Below are 17,212 nucleotides of genomic sequence, written 5' to 3' on the forward strand. Positions count from 1 at the left end.
GGAAAGAAAAGAGAGGATAAAAGCCTACATCCCTGACATAAAAAGACAGTAAACACTAAACACAAACAGCCATATACTATATTTCCTAAACTGTAGTTGTGTTGTTCAAAGAGAAACCGATTATAATCCGTGTTGAACACGCCAGAATCGAGGTATTCTAGGTTAATAATTCTCAAGGACAGAAGAAAAGAGGTATCACGCCACCTAGTGTAGGTAGACAGATATATATGACATATAAAGTCAATCTGCTCATAATTGGAAACCCACATATAAAGTCAATCTGCTCATAATTGTTATTCTAAAACTTGACTATAATTCTATAAAAATGTCTAACTTTGCGCACGTATACGTATAACAAAATAAAGAATATATATGTTGGTGCAAAGATTTTTTTTAAAAAAAAGTAAACCGTATCTCCAACTTACCATTTTTTAAAAAGTAAACCGTATCTCCAACTTACCAATACTGCGTTTACGAAGTACATATTCTCTGTGGTTCTCAAACTACAGTACTGTATATTTACTGTTGGTGGTATTTTGGCTCCCTCTAGTGGGGCATGGAAAGAGACTTCCTTTTGTTTAATGGATGTAGTGGATGCTGTTAAAACTGATGGTTTACTGCCATTTTTTTATTGAGGTTTATCACGGGAAAATAAGTTTGAGATTTACCATCCGGACTCGTCCTCTAAAATAAATAAAAATGAACGGGAAATGTACACTCAGATCTTTACTCTGAATGTACATCGCTTCTACTTCCGCCTCTCTAGCCGAACGCGGGTCGTCGTTCCCAGACGAACACGCTTCGCCTTGGTCGTAGAACCATAGGAGAGAACAACATGAACTCTATGGAGAAGAAATTAGCCGAGCTGGTCCGAGGTTACCCGAATTTGTACAACAAGACCAACCAGGACTACAAAGACGCTTTAAAGAACCATATATCGTGGAAAGAAATCGCAAGCGTCATGGGGAAGTCGGAAGAAGAGGTCAAAATAAAATGGAAGAACCTCCGCGACAAGTACTGCAAAGCGAAGAAGCGAATGGCAAGGAGAAGAAAAGGACAGCAGACTGACGGAGAAGAGAACCAGGTCGAGCGGCCCGTCCCAGCGTTGTACCAGCAACTCCAGTGGCTCAACAGTTATGTCAAACCCCGAGTGGACAGCAGCGCGAATAAAGACGAGGTGTTTATACTTCACGTAGTTATGTCGTGAAAAGAACACCTTTGGCTAATTTTATCAAAGTAGTTTAGCTCGGTGGGGGTTGAAAGTGGGGGAAGGGTCTAAATGTCCCTGTCATGGTGACTAATGTATTTATGAAATAGTATCTTAACGCTCGTTAAAAAAATTGCAAACAAATCTGTACGCTAACTGTTTGGTTGCTAAACTAAACCTCCTCGCAGCATTTTCAAAATAAGAGCCTGAATGAGTCTGACTTATATACAATAAACATCTCCAAATTAAATATTCTTTCACAAAAAACAACAACACATGTCACATGTACAGCATATGCTGTATTTCACAAATCAAAACACTTAATAATACCTAAACAAATTCTCAGAACTTCTCAAAACTCACGTTAGAACCAGTATCACTGCCAAGATAGTAAGTAAATGCTAAGACACCTCAGGACTCCTGTGTGAACAGGTAGTTTTCATTGATATACATAAAAAAGTATTTAGTTAATGAACTTTGTATCCAGCCATGATAGATTAGATAAGATATGATACCAAAATACCAGAGTATCTTAATATTTGCAATAGGCAATAATAGAGTGATATAAATGTAAAGTTGCTGCAAAGAATATTGTGAGGTAGAAATTATGACACAATTTCCAAATTAATGTGTATTAGTTTTTTTTACTTATGTGACACAGGTTGTTGCAAATCTGGATGACATGGAGACAGAGCAGGACAAAGACAAGAAGGACCAGGACCCCCCCACTCCTGTAGTTAGTACCAGTTTTCCTCTGTTGGAGCTGAGTCCAACCAAACAGCAGGAGACTAGTGTGTCTCTGAAACGTAAAAGACAAGGCGTCTCAGAAACGGAGGTCAGTTCTGTGGACATCCCCGGCACCATCAGAGATGAAGATGAACTGTTTCTGCTCAGCCTCCTGCCTTCAATAAAAAGACTCACCATTAAGAAAAGGATTGAGGTGCGGATGAAGTTCCAACAGGTTCTCTATGCTGCAGAGTTCGAGGACTGAAAAGCTCAGCTTCTTTTTTTTAATTTTTAATAGATTTTTATTGCATTTGTACAGCTCTTATATATATATATATATATGTGTGTGTGTGTGTATATATATATATATATATACACACACATAAATTTCACAATGAATTAGCTTAAGATAAAAACATTAAAATGCTGATTGTTATTAATATTATTATTATTGAAGCAAATACATGGCAAACCGTTAACTACAAACAATATATTTGAGAATTTAACTCAGCTTCATTGGCCATTTACTCTCTGTTCATTCATAATTTCAGATCCTGGTTTGATTCATTCACTTCCACATGTGTGAAAGCCTGGTTTCTGTTGTGTGTGTTTTCATCCCATCTCCCTCTCCCCTGTCTGTTTTTATATCCGTGAAAGCTTCGACCCTCCTCCTCTCTCTTCCTCCTCCTCTCATTGTGCCGTGCTGCTCCCTCTCCCTCCCCATCTCCCCTTCTCTCTCTCCTCCTGCAACTTTTCATTGGATGCTGTGTGGGGTGATGGTTGTGGTCTCTCCTGGAGATGTCTCCACAATGTGTACCGGCATTTTTCAGTTTGAGAACTGCAGGAGTGAAAGTGACTGCATATTATCTTAGATTAGATTAGATTAGATAAAATTAGATAAAATACGATCATAGATAGATAGATAGATAGATAGATAGATAGACAGACAGATTACTCATTGTATTGTTAGAGTGGAAGTCATGGTACCGCGTATCACTTGACATATGGGAGTGTCCAGCTGCTTCTGTCAGTAGTTGTCTGTGGACTGTGGAGTGGCGACGATGATGACCGTCTGCTGACACTTTATTCAGAGGCTCTGCCTTGAAACTGCGTTGGACGACACGTTGCCGACTAGAGAAAACATTGTCGACTCATTTCCTGCCGCTGGTGAGAACAATCATCTGCATGTTGACTCTGTGATGTGGAAGGTGTTGTTTGTGATCTGTTTGTGATTGTGCAGCAGTGGTACATGCTGTCTGAGTGCATGTGCTGAGAGTAATACTCCTTCAAAACTATTTGAATGCAACAGCAAATATGTAAAGTATATTTGCAGAGGGAGCAGCTGCTCTTCACTGCCTTCACTGCTGCAGAGTGAGAGGGTTAGCTACTACAATGAAACAGCATCCTGATTGGTGGATCAGGGTTAGCATGGAGAGTGCTGCTTCATCGATCCAGCTGCCTGTCAGGATTAAGGCGTGGCCCTCGAGCAGGCTGAGATGGTCATATGATGCAAACACACCACACTGGCCTGGAAGTGGAGTTGATGTTTGTCTAGGTGTGGTTCAGAGGAGAAACTGAAGGAGGAAGAGATAAGGGAGACTAGAGAACACACACACACACACATACATATATGTATGTACATATGGACAGTTGTTCAGGAAGCATGAGTCAGTATTTCTACACAAGGTTTCAGATCTTAACTGCGCAAACAACAGTTGTCACCTAGGGACGGCCCTGTGGCCTATGTGAGAATCAGACTTGTACTTAGTACATTTTTTGGTTCAAATCCTTGTCACAATAGAACAACTTGGGTGTGTCACCAGAACTCCTCCTGCTCCCTAGGTTCACAAGTGCAGTGTGTCCATTGTTTCACTGATAAGCTAAAAGCAAAGAGACCTGGGCAAACTAAGGCTCGCGGGCCACATATAGCCCATTGAGCTTTCTAATGCGCAAGGTATGGTAAAGACTGCTGTAATTTCTTCTGTTTCATGGATTACAACTAACCAACTGTAATTTCTGTTTATGGCACCAAATAGCAGCAGATATCAAATGTAGAAAATTATCCCATTTTGGCCCACGAGCCAAAAAGTTTGCCCATGTTGATTTCAAAGCTTGAATGTTGATTAAAATCTTGTTACATTCAATATCTCTGTATTACCCCCTCTTCTGTTCCAGATGCCCCTGTCCAACCTTGCAGATGTCCAGAATATCAAGGAGCCGTGGCTGAATCACATCTCAAAGATCTCAGCTCAAGATAACAACGAGCCCATTAAACCACTTCGCTAGTACCAGACAAAAGAAGGCATCTTCTTGAGCTTGTGACTCGTGCGATATAGTCCCTCCGTCATGTACTCCCCTCAGAGCCTCCACAGGTGGGGTATTACTCACAGTGAGAGCATGGAGCGATTTGCCTACAACCAAGGTAGGTGGAAACAAACTGAAAAGCATTAATGTGTGATAGAGTAGAAAACGCTGAGTTTTAACCTACTAACCTGTTCGTGAAAGTCCAAGTTATATAACATAGAAGAATAACTGGTTAATTTATTTAAATGTAATTTGTTTGTCTTTGTGTACTGCTTTCTTAGCCAGGGCTCACTTGGAAAGAAATTTCTTTTCTCAATTCGATTATTTTCCTCTAGTAAAACATTAATAATCATAATAATTATTATTCATATTGGGGGAAAAAAGATATTTTTCAACGGATTTTGCCGTGTCTTTAAAAAAAAGGCCTTGAGAAGTGTTGTAGTTCTCAGTTTCAGCAGCAGAGGGAAGCATCACCACGTGACGGGTACACTGGCTCAACATTAAAATGATGACGTAGTGCAGCCTTTTGTGTGTCTTGTGAGCTGTAGACACCGCCCCTCCAGAGGAAGCAGCGGGACCGTCGGGGCCAGATAGGCTGTCGTTTAATGGCTGTAAACAAATCTTTGCTACAATGACGCGAAACAACAAACTTCACGAGCGGTGGCTTTCTGCGCTCTCAGCGCCGCTGTTAGCCGTCACTATGTTTGACCAGACACTGCGTTTGTAGTTCGTACAGCGGTGGATTTTTACACCAGTATCCAGACCTGTCATTGCTTTGGCCGGTGATTTCACTGTTGTTTTCTTGCCGCGGTTGTCACAATGATAGCCGAGTGAGTGGAGTCCGCCGACGGTGAGCAAAACCGCTGTGATTTGGCTCGGACCCAGTAAAGGTTGAGAGACCGAAGAGGTCCGTGAACATGGCATCGGCCGCTGAGCACGACCTGACTCTGTCTGAGGCGGACGGCAACAGGGAGAAAGCTCAGGTGTTTGGCATTCTGAGGCTGCAGGAGGAGAAATGTGGTGACAAAGCTCACAGTAGAGGGGGAGCAGGTGGTGGTGGTGGTGGGGGAGGAGGAGGAGGTGATGGCCGATGGCAGGCTCCTATCTTTGCTTTAGCCAGGAAAGCATCAGAGACCATTTCAGGGAGCATTCATGTCCTTCCCAAAGTGTCGGAGCACAGGACATCACTGCCAGGAGAGTGGACCGTTCAAGGTAATGTATGGACATCCATCTGCCTGGGCCGCAATCACGATTTTAGACCTTATTAAAGATTATAACAGCCCCCCCCTCCCCCCCTCCCTTTTACCTCCCCTATATATCCAGACATGGTATACAGGAGTAAGGGAGGCTGTGGGTCTGTGGTGGAAAAGTTGTTTATATGCAGATGATACCTGTTAGTTTTATCATTATCATTTGTGTTTTCCGTGTGTACCACCAACTGCCAACATCTATTATGTTCTAAATGTCTACAAATCTGGTATCGTATGGTCAGAAAAATGCTTGCTGACCGTCCTAACGCATTTACACTTAAACACTGGTTCACCATATCTACTGTACGTTGAGGTCCATCAACGTTCAGGGCCAGACTGATGTAGACCGACTTCAGTGAGAATGCTCAGGACACTGAAGCACTCAGTAACTCTTCACAGACAGGAAATGCATTTTAGGAACAGTCAGTAAGTCGGTTGGTAAGTGGAGCACAGTTACAGGAAAAGTGGAGGTTACGGAGGCTCTCCATCCCCTCTGGATGTCTGACATTACCTCATCATTGTCAGTGCGAGGCCAATTGATCTTTTTTTCATGGAGCAGCTCTGCTGACATGATGGGATGGTTCATTTGCAGCTGCTGCCGCAGGCGTCACATGTTGAACTGCTGCAGAAATGCTTCTTGTTCCATAGGGTTTGACACATGTCTGTGACTCTACGCTAGAAGCTATAACGTGTCTGTGCCTTTGAAGGGTTTTCATAGTTCTACAGCCGTAAAGAGTCTGAGGAACTCATCAGCTGACACTTAAACTGTATTAGTTTGAATATGTACATCACATGAAAATCACAGACCTCCATCCCCTGAAACAGTACTGACACGCTATTTAGTGTTGAGCTAAATGTAAATAAATGAGTTTGATTCTAAAGATCCGCTGCTCCATGATGTTGAAAGCATCATGGAGATTTGATTAAAATGAATTACGTTATGGATTTAACTGACTTGAAATGACCAGACAAGAATCATATTGAAACTTGCAACACAATAGTATTTGTAATTTGTGGAAAACCTGAAAAATTGTTGGTTATTTTTTCAGTCGTGTAATATATATGTATACATATATTTATATATTAGAAAATTAGACAAAAAAATAGCTTTTCTGTTTGTAGTCAACACAGGGATCCGGAAAATTAGACTGTTTCTGTTTGTAGTCAACACAGGGATCCATGTGACACCACCGATTCATCCACCGTTTAAATTTGAAAGTTGTCTCTTCAGTTTCCTTTTTTTGCTTGATGTAGCAATTTCTCAGACCCAGTGCATTATCTGTGTAGGATGTGATTTTATTTTTAGGTTTTTCTAATGGAAAATTCCTTCAAGTAAAGTGTGGGAAACCTGAATATTTTATCCTCTAGCTTGAAAGTTCACTGGTTGTTAAAAGTACCATCTGCATAACAAACGTTGCTGTAGAACTTGGCACTGACACGTCAATGGTTTGTCACAACCTTGTGTTCAGTTAAACATTAATCCAAAGCTCCACTTGAGGAACATTTCCAAGACTGATCTCCCTTCAGGGAGAATAACTCTAAACTGGGTCAAGTTGCTGGAGTTTGTTGTTTGTTTGGGAGTTTTCTCTTAATTATTGCAGCAGTGTTTTCAGTACATTTCTACAACACTATTAATCAGTCAGTCAGTGTAGCCATGTGTAGTGAGGCTGGTCTGACCCATCTGACTGGATGTTCGTTGAAAATCAGTTAAATAATAATAAATAGTAAATAATAACGTGTATCGACTTTGTGTTAGAGTAGCTGTAGTTTAATAGTGCCAAATAGATGAATCTTCACAAACTTAATGTGATTAACATGTTAATTTTTAGACTGTATATATCATTCATTCCTGTGTGTATTCTGTGTCATTTTCCACCTGTAGCCCTGCGTGACCCCATGTCCATGGAGCGGGCCAACCTTCTCAACATGGCCAAGCTGAGCATCAAAGGTCTGATCGAGTCGGCTCTGAGCTTCGGACGCACCCTGGACTCGGACTACCCACCTCTACAGCAGTTTTTCGTTGTCATGGAGCACTGTCTCAAACATGGTCTAAGAGGTAGGGAGGATGGTCGTAACCAGAGACGATGTTCAAGAGGTTCAGATCTGTATGAAAAACCACTGGAGTATGCATTTGGTTATTATGGCATATTATATATATATATATAGACTGTATATATATATTTGTATATAAGCTGCCATCTGCTGGAGAGAAGGGAACCCAGCAACATATATATGTTATGTTTTGTTTTTAAATCAACAGGACTTTAGCAGCAGAACTGTGTGAACATGTGACTTCTTCAGGTGTGTATGTCAGACTGTTTTGTTTTTTTTACTCCCTCCAGTGAAGAAATCCTTCCTGGGCTTTAACAAGTCTCTGTGGGGTCCTCTGGAATTGGTGGAGAAACTCTGTCCTGAAGCAGCAGAGATCTCAGCATCCGTGCGCGACCTGCCAGGGCTGAAGTAAGAGACCGTGTCTATACACACCTGTTCCCACACACACAACATCCTGGTTGGAAAAACCAAATGAGCCTAAAACCTCAGCCCTGATCACATGTGTAAAACAGCTTGACATGTTTTGAATGTCACCTTTGGTTATTTCCCACAACACCTCACTTCCCTTTTCTCTGTTTTAATAAGAACTCTTTTTTTAGAACTCTGTGGTAATGCTATGGCAGCATTGAAACAGTTTTTAATAATACTGAAGGTACTGTTATGAGAGAGAGGAATTTTAAAATCATTATTAGTAACTGCACACCTGCACATTTTACTGTCTGGTCATACAGTCAAATTTACTGTATTTTCCGCACTATATGTCACTTCAAAACATAAGTCGCTCCAGCCAAAAAAAAAAAAATAATGAAGAAGAAAAAACCATCTATAAGTCGCTCCGGAATATAAGTCACACCAGTGACTTATATTCTATTATATAGTATATAATATAATATATATAATATATATATATATATATATATAATATAGTATTATATTGACTTATATTCACACAGCCACCCTCCAGTGGCTGTGTGAAAATATCAAACTAAAATAAAACAACCGTGTAATTTTTTATTATATAAGTCGCTCCTGAGTATAAGTCGCAAACCCGGCCAAAGGATGAAAACAAAGTGCAACTTATAGTCTGGAAAATACGGTATTCAGTTAATGAACATTGGTTTCTAAAAAGCAAATACATACAGCAGAGTTGGGTCTAAAGGTGGATGATGACCAGTTGAACAGTTAATGATTAAAACGGACCCACAGGAGTGGGCTGTGGTCACCAGACAACTCTCTTTGTCTTCTTGTAATAAAAACTTCTAGACAGAGTATCATGTGAGTAACGTTCAATTTTTTTTTTCAATTGTACCAAAATGAGGAAGAGTTGTCTTGCTGGAGAGAGCAGCCGAAGTCTGTTTCCTTTTGGTGCTGCTGAGTCAGAGCAGTGTATGTGCAGCAGAGCAGTGTTTCTGCAGCAGCATGGACAGAACGTTAATTTAATTAATATATTAATTATATTTATATAGATATTATATTATTCATACATTTAATGAATGCACTGCTGTCATGATTTGAAATGTGTTTGTGCTCTTAGATTTTATTTGGTGCTAAAATGATAAAAATGGCTCTTTGAGTGTTTAATCTTGCACAGCCCTGTTCTAGAACTATGACCTGACGATTGGTCGCTCCATGTGTGGGTCTGTGTGTTTTCCAGGACCCCTCTAGGAAGAGCCAGAGCGTGGCTGCGTCTTGCTCTGATGCAGAAACGACTGGCTGACTATCTGCGACTTCTTATCACAAGAAAAGACCTGCTCAGGTAAACACGTGCAATTCAGCTGTACGGGAAAAGGTCAATAGGTCACATTAAAGTAATGTACTTTATGTGACAACCAAACCAAAACAATCTAAAACAATGGTGTTTTTTCACAGTGATTTCTATGAGAATTCCGCACTGATGTTGGAGGAAGAGGGTGCGGTGATCGTGGGCCTGCTGGTGGGACTGAATGTAATTGACGCTAACCTCTGTGTGAAAGGAGAGGACCTGGACACTCAGGTAAGTTCACTGCACAACCTTATTGTTAATTTGCAAGAACCAGTTTGATCTAAGTTACAGAACAAAGTGTATTTCCTGAAATTGTTTCTGTGCTCTCACAATGTTTTATTTGGACTTCTCTGTATCTGTATGTGACTAAATGTGGGTTTAATGCAGACATAATGTCACTGTCAAGCGTTTTACACTGTTTCCATGTTCTTCCTGGAGGTGGGGGTGATTGATTTCTCCATGTACTTGAAAAACGACATCGACGACTACAGGAGTGAAGAGAGGTACCAGCCCCACTTTCATGTTCCCGACAGCTTCCGCTTTATGCACTGTACTGTATTTGAGGCAGAATTCTTTCTTTTTTGCTTGTTTCCATGGCAACAGGAACAGCCAAATAGCATCCATTTTGGACCAGAAGAACTACGTAGAGGAGCTGAATCGACAGTTGAAGTAAGATTTTTTTTTTCTTTCACAGGGTTTCATACAGAATCCTCTGGTAACAATGTTTTTTTAAATACCCTGAAACATTTATTAAATAATTTTTAATGTTGATTTTACAAAAATGTACCAATAATATTGTTTGGTCTTAATATTATCTTAATCTTTGTGTATTTTCTTCATGCAGCTCCACAGTCCATGGTCTCCAGGGCCGAGTCGACTCTTTGGAAAAATCCAACTCAAAACTCATAGAAGAGGTGAGAGTCAGAGACGGTGTCAAAGAAAATTCTGCTGTACTTGAAAGTACTTGAGTCTCAGTTTAGGGTTTGATTGGATAAATTCAGAGCCTCTCCTATAGGTGATGCTATAAACATTATCTACAATCCTGTAATTTATTAAAAACTAATCTACCTTTAGCTTCTGAACCAGTGGTAAATTATTGCAGGACAGTAGGCAGTGTGCCTCTGCTAATCTTTTGAGGTTTAAATCTATAAAAAAGAAATCAGTCACACTTAGTTCTGATACACACCAACACAATCTTGTAACCTTCACCATCATACTTTCAACCAAATGGTTTTTATTTTGTCAGTGACAAAGCCTTTAGTCAGCACCTGCTACAGTTAGCCTCTTCTGCAGCTAACTATTAGGTTTTATTCCTAATTTATAAACCATGTAGAAATATCCTTACAATGTGCATATGAAAGAGAAAAATAGAAAATACAAGCAGGGAGACTTTAAAAAAATTCCTTTTGGCTAATTCATTATCATTATTTTTCCCCCTTTTACTTATCTTGTCTGTGTGCACAGTTAGCCATAGCCAAGAACAACATCATTAAACTGCAGGAGGAGAACCAGCAGCTGAGGAGTGAAAACAGCCTCATTCTGCTTAAAGCACAGCAACATTTGGAGGTAGGCGCCCACTCGGACTTACTGTGAAACTGGGTGAAACTCTAACACTGTAACTGTGACAGGGTTGTCGTTTACCTCAGGTTGCCCAAGGTGATGTGTCGGTGGAGAGAGACACGTACAAACAGTCACGCCAGGGTCTGGATGAGATGTACAACGAGGCTCGGCGGCAGCTGAAGGAGGAGTGTCAGCTCCGACAGGTCAGAATGCAGCTGAATGCAAATGTGCTCGTGTGAAACACACTGATGACTAAAGGACGCAGCGTTGTCTGTGTGCGCTACATTTTTAGGACGTGGAGAACGAGTTGGTCGTACAGGTGTCGATGAAACAGGAAATGGAGCTGGCCATGAAACTCTTGGAAAAAGATATTCACGAAAAACAGGTTAAAACTTGTTTCCCCTTTTTTTCCGACTTCCCTTTGTTTGTTCTCTTTGACAGTATCACAGTATTTTTTTTCTTAGCCCTCACCACAAGTAAGACGCTTGTGAATATTGAGCCTCAGTTTACAATATAACAAAGACACATCTACAAGGAAAACTTAAAGCAGTTGTTGTCACACTCCTTCTGTAATGTCCTGCTTTTGTAGATAGGAATGTCGTCGAGCCACTTCCTCCACACATTCTCAAAGCTTCAAAATTAAACGGAGGAAATAAAAAATACAAAATACAAGTGCATTTTCCCCACCAAAAATAATTGACCTTTAAATGAATCTGCCTTTCTGCAGCCCCCCCCCCACTCCCTTAAAACATGATAATGTATTTCCCAGCATTCTCATGTGTGTTTACATATATTGTAAGTTTAAACTGATAATAACTGGGTTTTTATTTGCCATTTGTGCAAAGGCCAACAGTTCAGGCACATTGGAATTCTTGTGCAGTGCTCTCAGAGACAACAATTTAAGAAATAACATGCAACAAAGAAAATAGAAAAATAGAAATTTGAGGACACTATGGAAAAAAAAAGATGGAATATGACGATAACAAATCTGTAGTATCAGTATGAAAATAACACTGCTGTCTGGTCTACGGTTGTACTACGCCACATATTGCAAATGTCCAGTGGGGTGAGGTAGTAGAGTAATATAGATATATAGTGATGCTTTGAGCACTAAAGATACATTATACATTTGTAAGTAAAATGTATAATATAATCATTATCATATAAATACTATATGCAGGTATAATATAAATAGAGGAAATATAACAAAACAACAGACCCTGCGGGGGAGGAGTCCATAAATATCACACTTGCCTGTTCTGGCTCACATGGAGCAGTAATAATTTAGAATCCCTTGCGCTTGTTTCATTGGCAGCGCTGCTTGTGTCAGGCCTCTCAGCACCGTCCTTAGAACTCAGCAGCAAAAAAAAACACCACCAGCTGAGATTTTCCGTGGAGCCATGACATTGCAGTGACACCTCCAGTGCCTGATTCAATTCTCCTGAAGCTGCTCAGACCTTTAATACAATAATAACTGATGCATCATAAAAACATACACAGAAGAAAGAAACAAAAAAAATAATATAATCAGCTTCAATATAGCTCTCTAGCCAAATGGATATATAATTTTTTTTAAAGTTATCAAATATAAAAAAAATGTCAAAAAGTATTAAAGTTATTTCCCACACTAAATTATGATGTGAAATGAGTTAGATTAGCTTCATGCCAAAAACAAGTCCGTAAACACACTGAGTAACGTCTTTGTTTTGACTGAACAGGACACTCTGATTGGCCTGAGACAACAGCTGGATGACGTCAAAGCCATCAACGTGGAAATGTACCAGAAGATGCAGGTACGCTCACCAAAACACATTCGTCTCCACATTCCCTCTATTTTGGATACGGGCTAACGGCCAACATGTCTTTGATCCCACAGTCGTCTGATGACGAGATGAAAAAGAAGAACGATGTTATCACTCGCCTGGAGGAGAAGACCAATCAGATCACTGCCACCATGAAGCAGCTGGAGCAAAGGTTAGACACACTGGCTATCAAGACAAAATGTACAGCAATTCACTCTGTGTCCTGTAGGAGATGTTTAAGAAAAATGCTAAAGTTTAGAAATGAGTGAATGTATATGAACAGCACTCCAGAGAGAACAAAAATATCTTGACTAAAATGATTAGCACAATAAAAGCTCAGTTAGCCAAAAATAACTTTTACCCTAAAGCTTTTATCCACCAAGATGAATGACAGTCAGCACAAAAATAAATGAAACTTTTCTAATGTTGTGCAAAATAAGCTAAATTTAACTGTTTGGGATTTTTTTTTTTTATTTTTTTTTTATTTTTTTTTTTGGTAAGTGACAACAAATAGCGAAAATGCTTCAAGATTAGTCACAAGGACAGAAGGGCCAGAAGAGTAGGGGACTCTTATCTAAACACATTTGCTTATTGTATAATTCAGAAAGATTTTCCTGGCATTTTAAGCTTCCATGTACCAGGAAACAGAAATCAGGGGAAGAAGCAGTAGCTTCAGTTTCTCTGAGTGTTTGATAAGATGTCTTTCAGATGCATGCGTTAGTGAATTTCTGTTGCGTGTGTGTAAATGGTCCATATCTGCATCAATCATCAGAGCTGCTGGTTGTGATCCGTCCTCCCTTCACTGTCCATCCTGTCCTCCTCTTCTCCTCCCATTAGTTTAAATCTGTTCTCTCCTGTTGATGATTTTCTTCCTGAATGTCCTTTCTGAAATTTGACGTATGTTGGACGTCCATCGACACATTCCCTGCACTTATGTTATTTTTAATGTTTCCCATCATCCTAAGAGTCAAGTCGTTGACATAGAACGCCCCCCTCCTACTCACTAAGAGACCAAACTATTGTCAACTCCTCTATGCTGATGATGTTACTCTACACGTTTGAGCAGTAGTTTCAGTCTGTGTACAGTAGTCGTTCCCACAGTTGTTGCGACCACTTCAGCCTATCCTCCCCCTCTACTGTCATCACATTCACTTCAGAGCAACAGAAAAAACCTGGCAGCGCTTAAATCAGATGTTGGTGTTTTGATGCATTTCATTTACACGTCCTGCTGTTCCGTACAGTGTTAAGTGGAGCCTTATCTGGGGCCAGTACTGATCTATTGACATCCTTTCTTCCTTCTTTTCCTCCTCCTCCTCCTTCTCTTTGCCTTCCTCCTGTTTACCTCTTTTGATTCATCCATCCATTATCCATCCATCTATTTTGCTCCTTTAAAACCTTTTTTTTATCTCCTTCGTTTTTTGGTTTCCCCCCTTTTGTCTGTGCAGTGATAAGGACCTGCTAAGTCAGACCAGAACTCTTGCTTTGTCATTTGTTAAGTGTGCCAGCACAGACACAGAGCACCAGTACAAACTAGTGAAGGACATCTCCTTCTGAGGAATCACACACGTGAACATTTATGGTTGGACTAAACCCAAAGGAACTCCTGCTCCTGTTTCTGTGTGATGTTGAGATGGTTTTTGGCGTTAATGGAGCCACAGATGTAAATGTAACTGGAAGGTTTGGTTTTGTCCTTTATTTACTAATGATTATGTTTATCAGCAGTGTGCCGAGACCGCAATGTGATGGGCGATCTGCATTTTAGCACCATGTGAACAATTGGACAAAGTGTATGTTTTTTGTGATTGAATAGCTTCAGTAGACGGGGTTGATGGGCCAATGTGAGAGTTCCATACTAATGTGTCCTGATCGTGGGGTAGTCTCACCTCCATAACTTCTCCCATAATATGAATATTAATCACACCCGTCTACTTCAAACAAATGTTGCATTTTAGGCTAGACTGTTGTAAATCCACTGGGATCCTGCATCCTGTATGTCCACTCTATTTCCTTAATCCATTTTTTTTCCTCAAAGCAAAAAAAAAAAATATTGACATTAATTGCATTGTTATGTTGAAAAAACTATTTTAAGCAATCCAGTCGACACTTTTTAAATTATTAGGACATTGGAGTAGGCTGAACTATTTCTCGTCGAGGTTCCGAGGTTGCACTTTTACGACCTGACGACCATTAACAGATAAGGTCCTTTATCCACTATAAGCAGGGTATTCAAATTGTTTTTTGTGTTTTGAACTCAAATGATTTTGTTGCTTTGCTGTTTGACTTCAGAAGTCAGGTTGCCTTGCATGCTAACAGCAAAATAACCAAATTTAGTTAGTGATTGGTTTTTGTTTGTGTGTTTGGTGACTGCAGGCTTTGTGGCTGTGAAACAGTAGGTACTGCAGTGGGTGGAGGGTTGCAGGTTTGTTTCCCGATGTGCTGCCCAAGATGTTGTGAAGGTTAATTGGATTTTTTTTTTAAAACAAAGAAAACTAATTTAATCAACAGATGGAAATGCAGAGCCAATGAAATGGTGGCTGGTTGGGCTTGTTACTTCCATCACTGGTATTTAAAGTCATTTGTTTCCTTTAAGATAAAAGTAAGGGCAACAGGAAGTAAATGGAAATAACTTAGTAACTTTAGTTCCTTTATACTTGATGTTCCTTGCTCATTCTGGAGATTTCAGATAAAAGCAGGACAAGCAGCATTCCTAAACTTAATATATCTATAGTGTGAATGTAATCTTAAGGACACATGGGCATTTAAATCAGAGCTGGCGATTCATAATTAAAATTTTTTGTTGGTTGAATTCTGATTCAAAACTGATCACGACACAGATATCTCCATATCTGCAGAGAGATACTTATGTTTACTCATATACAACTTTATCTGCTTCGTCATTATTTGTTTTCCTCTAAACGGGATCACTATTTATGAAAGGTGATGTTTCACCAGACAGAATATGAAACTGGTGACGGAGACAAAGAATACATTTAAGAACAATATAAATGGAGTGAGCTACACTTCACCTTCTCCTGTGCTCTGGAGTTTTTTGACGTTTAAATCTGTTTCTTGTGTAAGCGTAAGTCGAAATGTTCTAAGACAGAGTGTAAACACAAATATTTATGGAACAAACAAATCTGGTGGATCTTCTCCATTTAAGAACAAATGCTTCTGAAAGCCGCGTTTCCATCTGAAAAATATCTTATTTGTAGATTTCTCTGGGAAGTCTTTGACACCAGGTCACAGCCTGTTTCTTTAACTGGTAAGGAACTTTTTTAAATGTTCTTCCATTTGAACAGATTTCACAATTATTCTAATTGGGGCAAAGGATTGAAACCTGATCAAATAAAGCATAAAAAATTTAATTTGTAAAAGGTGTTGGTGACACTTGAAGTCCTACTCCCACCTTGGAACTTTTTGACTTAGCCTTGTATGGTTAAACTACTTCAGGAATTTGGGCACATTACCGTTCTGCCCGTTGTTGTTCTTTCTCCTATCTATTATTAAATATCTAGCGAGTGTATAGGCCATAGGTGACCTCACTAGTCTGAAAATGTAAATGGAACAGTCGAGGGTAAATGTACAGTACTGTACCTTTGATGATGTCGTAAATTCCAGACACAGTTTTTCTTTCTCGCGCTGCTAAAGACTAAACAGAGTTTTTATGGTCGCCTCACCATCGATGAACCTCGTTGTTGAACCAGCAGTTGTTCTTGTTCTTCCTCTCAGAAGAACGGTGAAACATGCCGGTCAGACGTCACTGAGTGTTTCTGTGACTTATCTCTAAATATTTATTTACTCTTTGTGATAGGAAGTGATCGATCTAACAACTCATGTTCACAGTACTGCAACTACTACTCTCAGTTTGTAGAAGAATCAAAAACAAAAAATAAAACCCTCACATCTTCTGTCTTTTACCAACATGACAATAAAGCTGACTGTTTTCAAATTAGTCTTGTTACAGTTTTTGGCTGTGTTTAGAGTTGGTTTTTATTTCTCCTTTATATGACTGAGCGATGTGAATAATAGTAAAGGAGTCAAACAGCCACTAGGTGGCGTTTAGACCACTCAGGCAATGGAATACACGATTGAAGTGGTTCCCAAAGTGGGGGGCGGGGGCCTCCAAATGGGGCACAGCGCTATGACCTGTGTGTGTTTAAAAATCTCTAACATGAATCTGAATGTGAAATCTGAAAGTTGAAGTCTCCACAAACGCTGGACGTTGATGGTTTATTCAGCTCAAGACTTTCCTGCAGTTTTTGCAACAACAACATCATGTATATTAACTTTATGTTACAGCAACAGTAATTTGATGGTATATACATATATATGTATTTAAATATATATATTTTAATTTCTTATCCACGTGTTTTTTTTTTGGTTAATATTCATTTATTTTTTAGTTTTTTATCTTTTGTGTTTATTTTTCACTCATCATTCCTTCATAATTTTTATTTAAGAGTTTTGTTTGAGGCCCTCGTACTTCATCTTCATCCCCGCCATGTCAGGCTGTTCGACGCTGCTTTCAGCCCCCCCCCCCCCCCCCCCC

General features: G+C 39.7%; 2 protein-coding genes across 5 annotated transcripts in view; both read left to right on the forward strand.

The window, feature by feature from the left end:
- Nucleotides 1–516: 516 nt before the first annotated feature.
- LOC103379105 (uncharacterized) lies at nucleotides 517–4,251 on the forward strand. Of its 2 annotated transcripts, XM_025055542.1 has the most exons (3): nucleotides 517–1,177; nucleotides 1,869–2,147; nucleotides 4,109–4,251. In XM_025055542.1, the coding sequence occupies exons 1-3, from the start codon at nucleotides 836–838 to the stop codon at nucleotides 4,217–4,219; spliced, it is 732 nt and encodes a 243-aa protein (XP_024911310.1). In that variant the 5' UTR covers nucleotides 517–835; the 3' UTR covers nucleotides 4,220–4,251. The 2 variants fall into 2 exon arrangements, with proteins under 2 accessions (XP_024911310.1, XP_008308765.1); XM_008310543.3 differs by lacking the exon at nucleotides 4,109–4,251 and having other exon boundaries at nucleotides 523–1,177; nucleotides 1,869–2,744.
- The window catches only part of rufy2 (RUN and FYVE domain containing 2), a 29,546-nt gene continuing 16,552 nt past the window's right edge, over nucleotides 4,219–17,212 (forward strand). Inside the window, exons 1-14 of one of the 3 annotated variants that reach the window (XM_008310541.3) lie at nucleotides 4,608–5,449; nucleotides 7,370–7,543; nucleotides 7,830–7,947; nucleotides 9,194–9,295; nucleotides 9,409–9,532; nucleotides 9,740–9,804; nucleotides 9,905–9,970; nucleotides 10,146–10,215; nucleotides 10,766–10,867; nucleotides 10,948–11,064; nucleotides 11,154–11,246; nucleotides 12,580–12,654; nucleotides 12,738–12,835; nucleotides 14,109–16,615. In XM_008310541.3, the coding sequence (XP_008308763.1) occupies nucleotides 5,155–5,449; nucleotides 7,370–7,543; nucleotides 7,830–7,947; nucleotides 9,194–9,295; nucleotides 9,409–9,532; nucleotides 9,740–9,804; nucleotides 9,905–9,970; nucleotides 10,146–10,215; nucleotides 10,766–10,867; nucleotides 10,948–11,064; nucleotides 11,154–11,246; nucleotides 12,580–12,654; nucleotides 12,738–12,835; nucleotides 14,109–14,217 (1,608 nt within the window). In that variant the 5' untranslated portion in view covers nucleotides 4,608–5,154 and the 3' untranslated portion in view covers nucleotides 14,218–16,615. Of the gene's footprint in view, nucleotides 4,356–4,607; nucleotides 5,450–7,369; nucleotides 7,544–7,829; nucleotides 7,948–9,193; nucleotides 9,296–9,408; nucleotides 9,533–9,739; nucleotides 9,805–9,904; nucleotides 9,971–10,145; nucleotides 10,216–10,765; nucleotides 10,868–10,947; nucleotides 11,065–11,153; nucleotides 11,247–12,579; nucleotides 12,655–12,737; nucleotides 12,836–14,108; nucleotides 16,616–17,212 lie in introns of those variants that run through there. The other 2 variants (XM_025055541.1, XM_008310537.3) reach the window with 2 other exon arrangements.

The sequence above is a fragment of the Cynoglossus semilaevis genome, chromosome 5 (genome assembly GCF_000523025.1).
Source record: "Cynoglossus semilaevis isolate Cse_v1.0 chromosome 5, Cse_v1.0, whole genome shotgun sequence".
Taxonomy (NCBI): Eukaryota; Metazoa; Chordata; class Actinopteri; order Pleuronectiformes; family Cynoglossidae; genus Cynoglossus; species Cynoglossus semilaevis.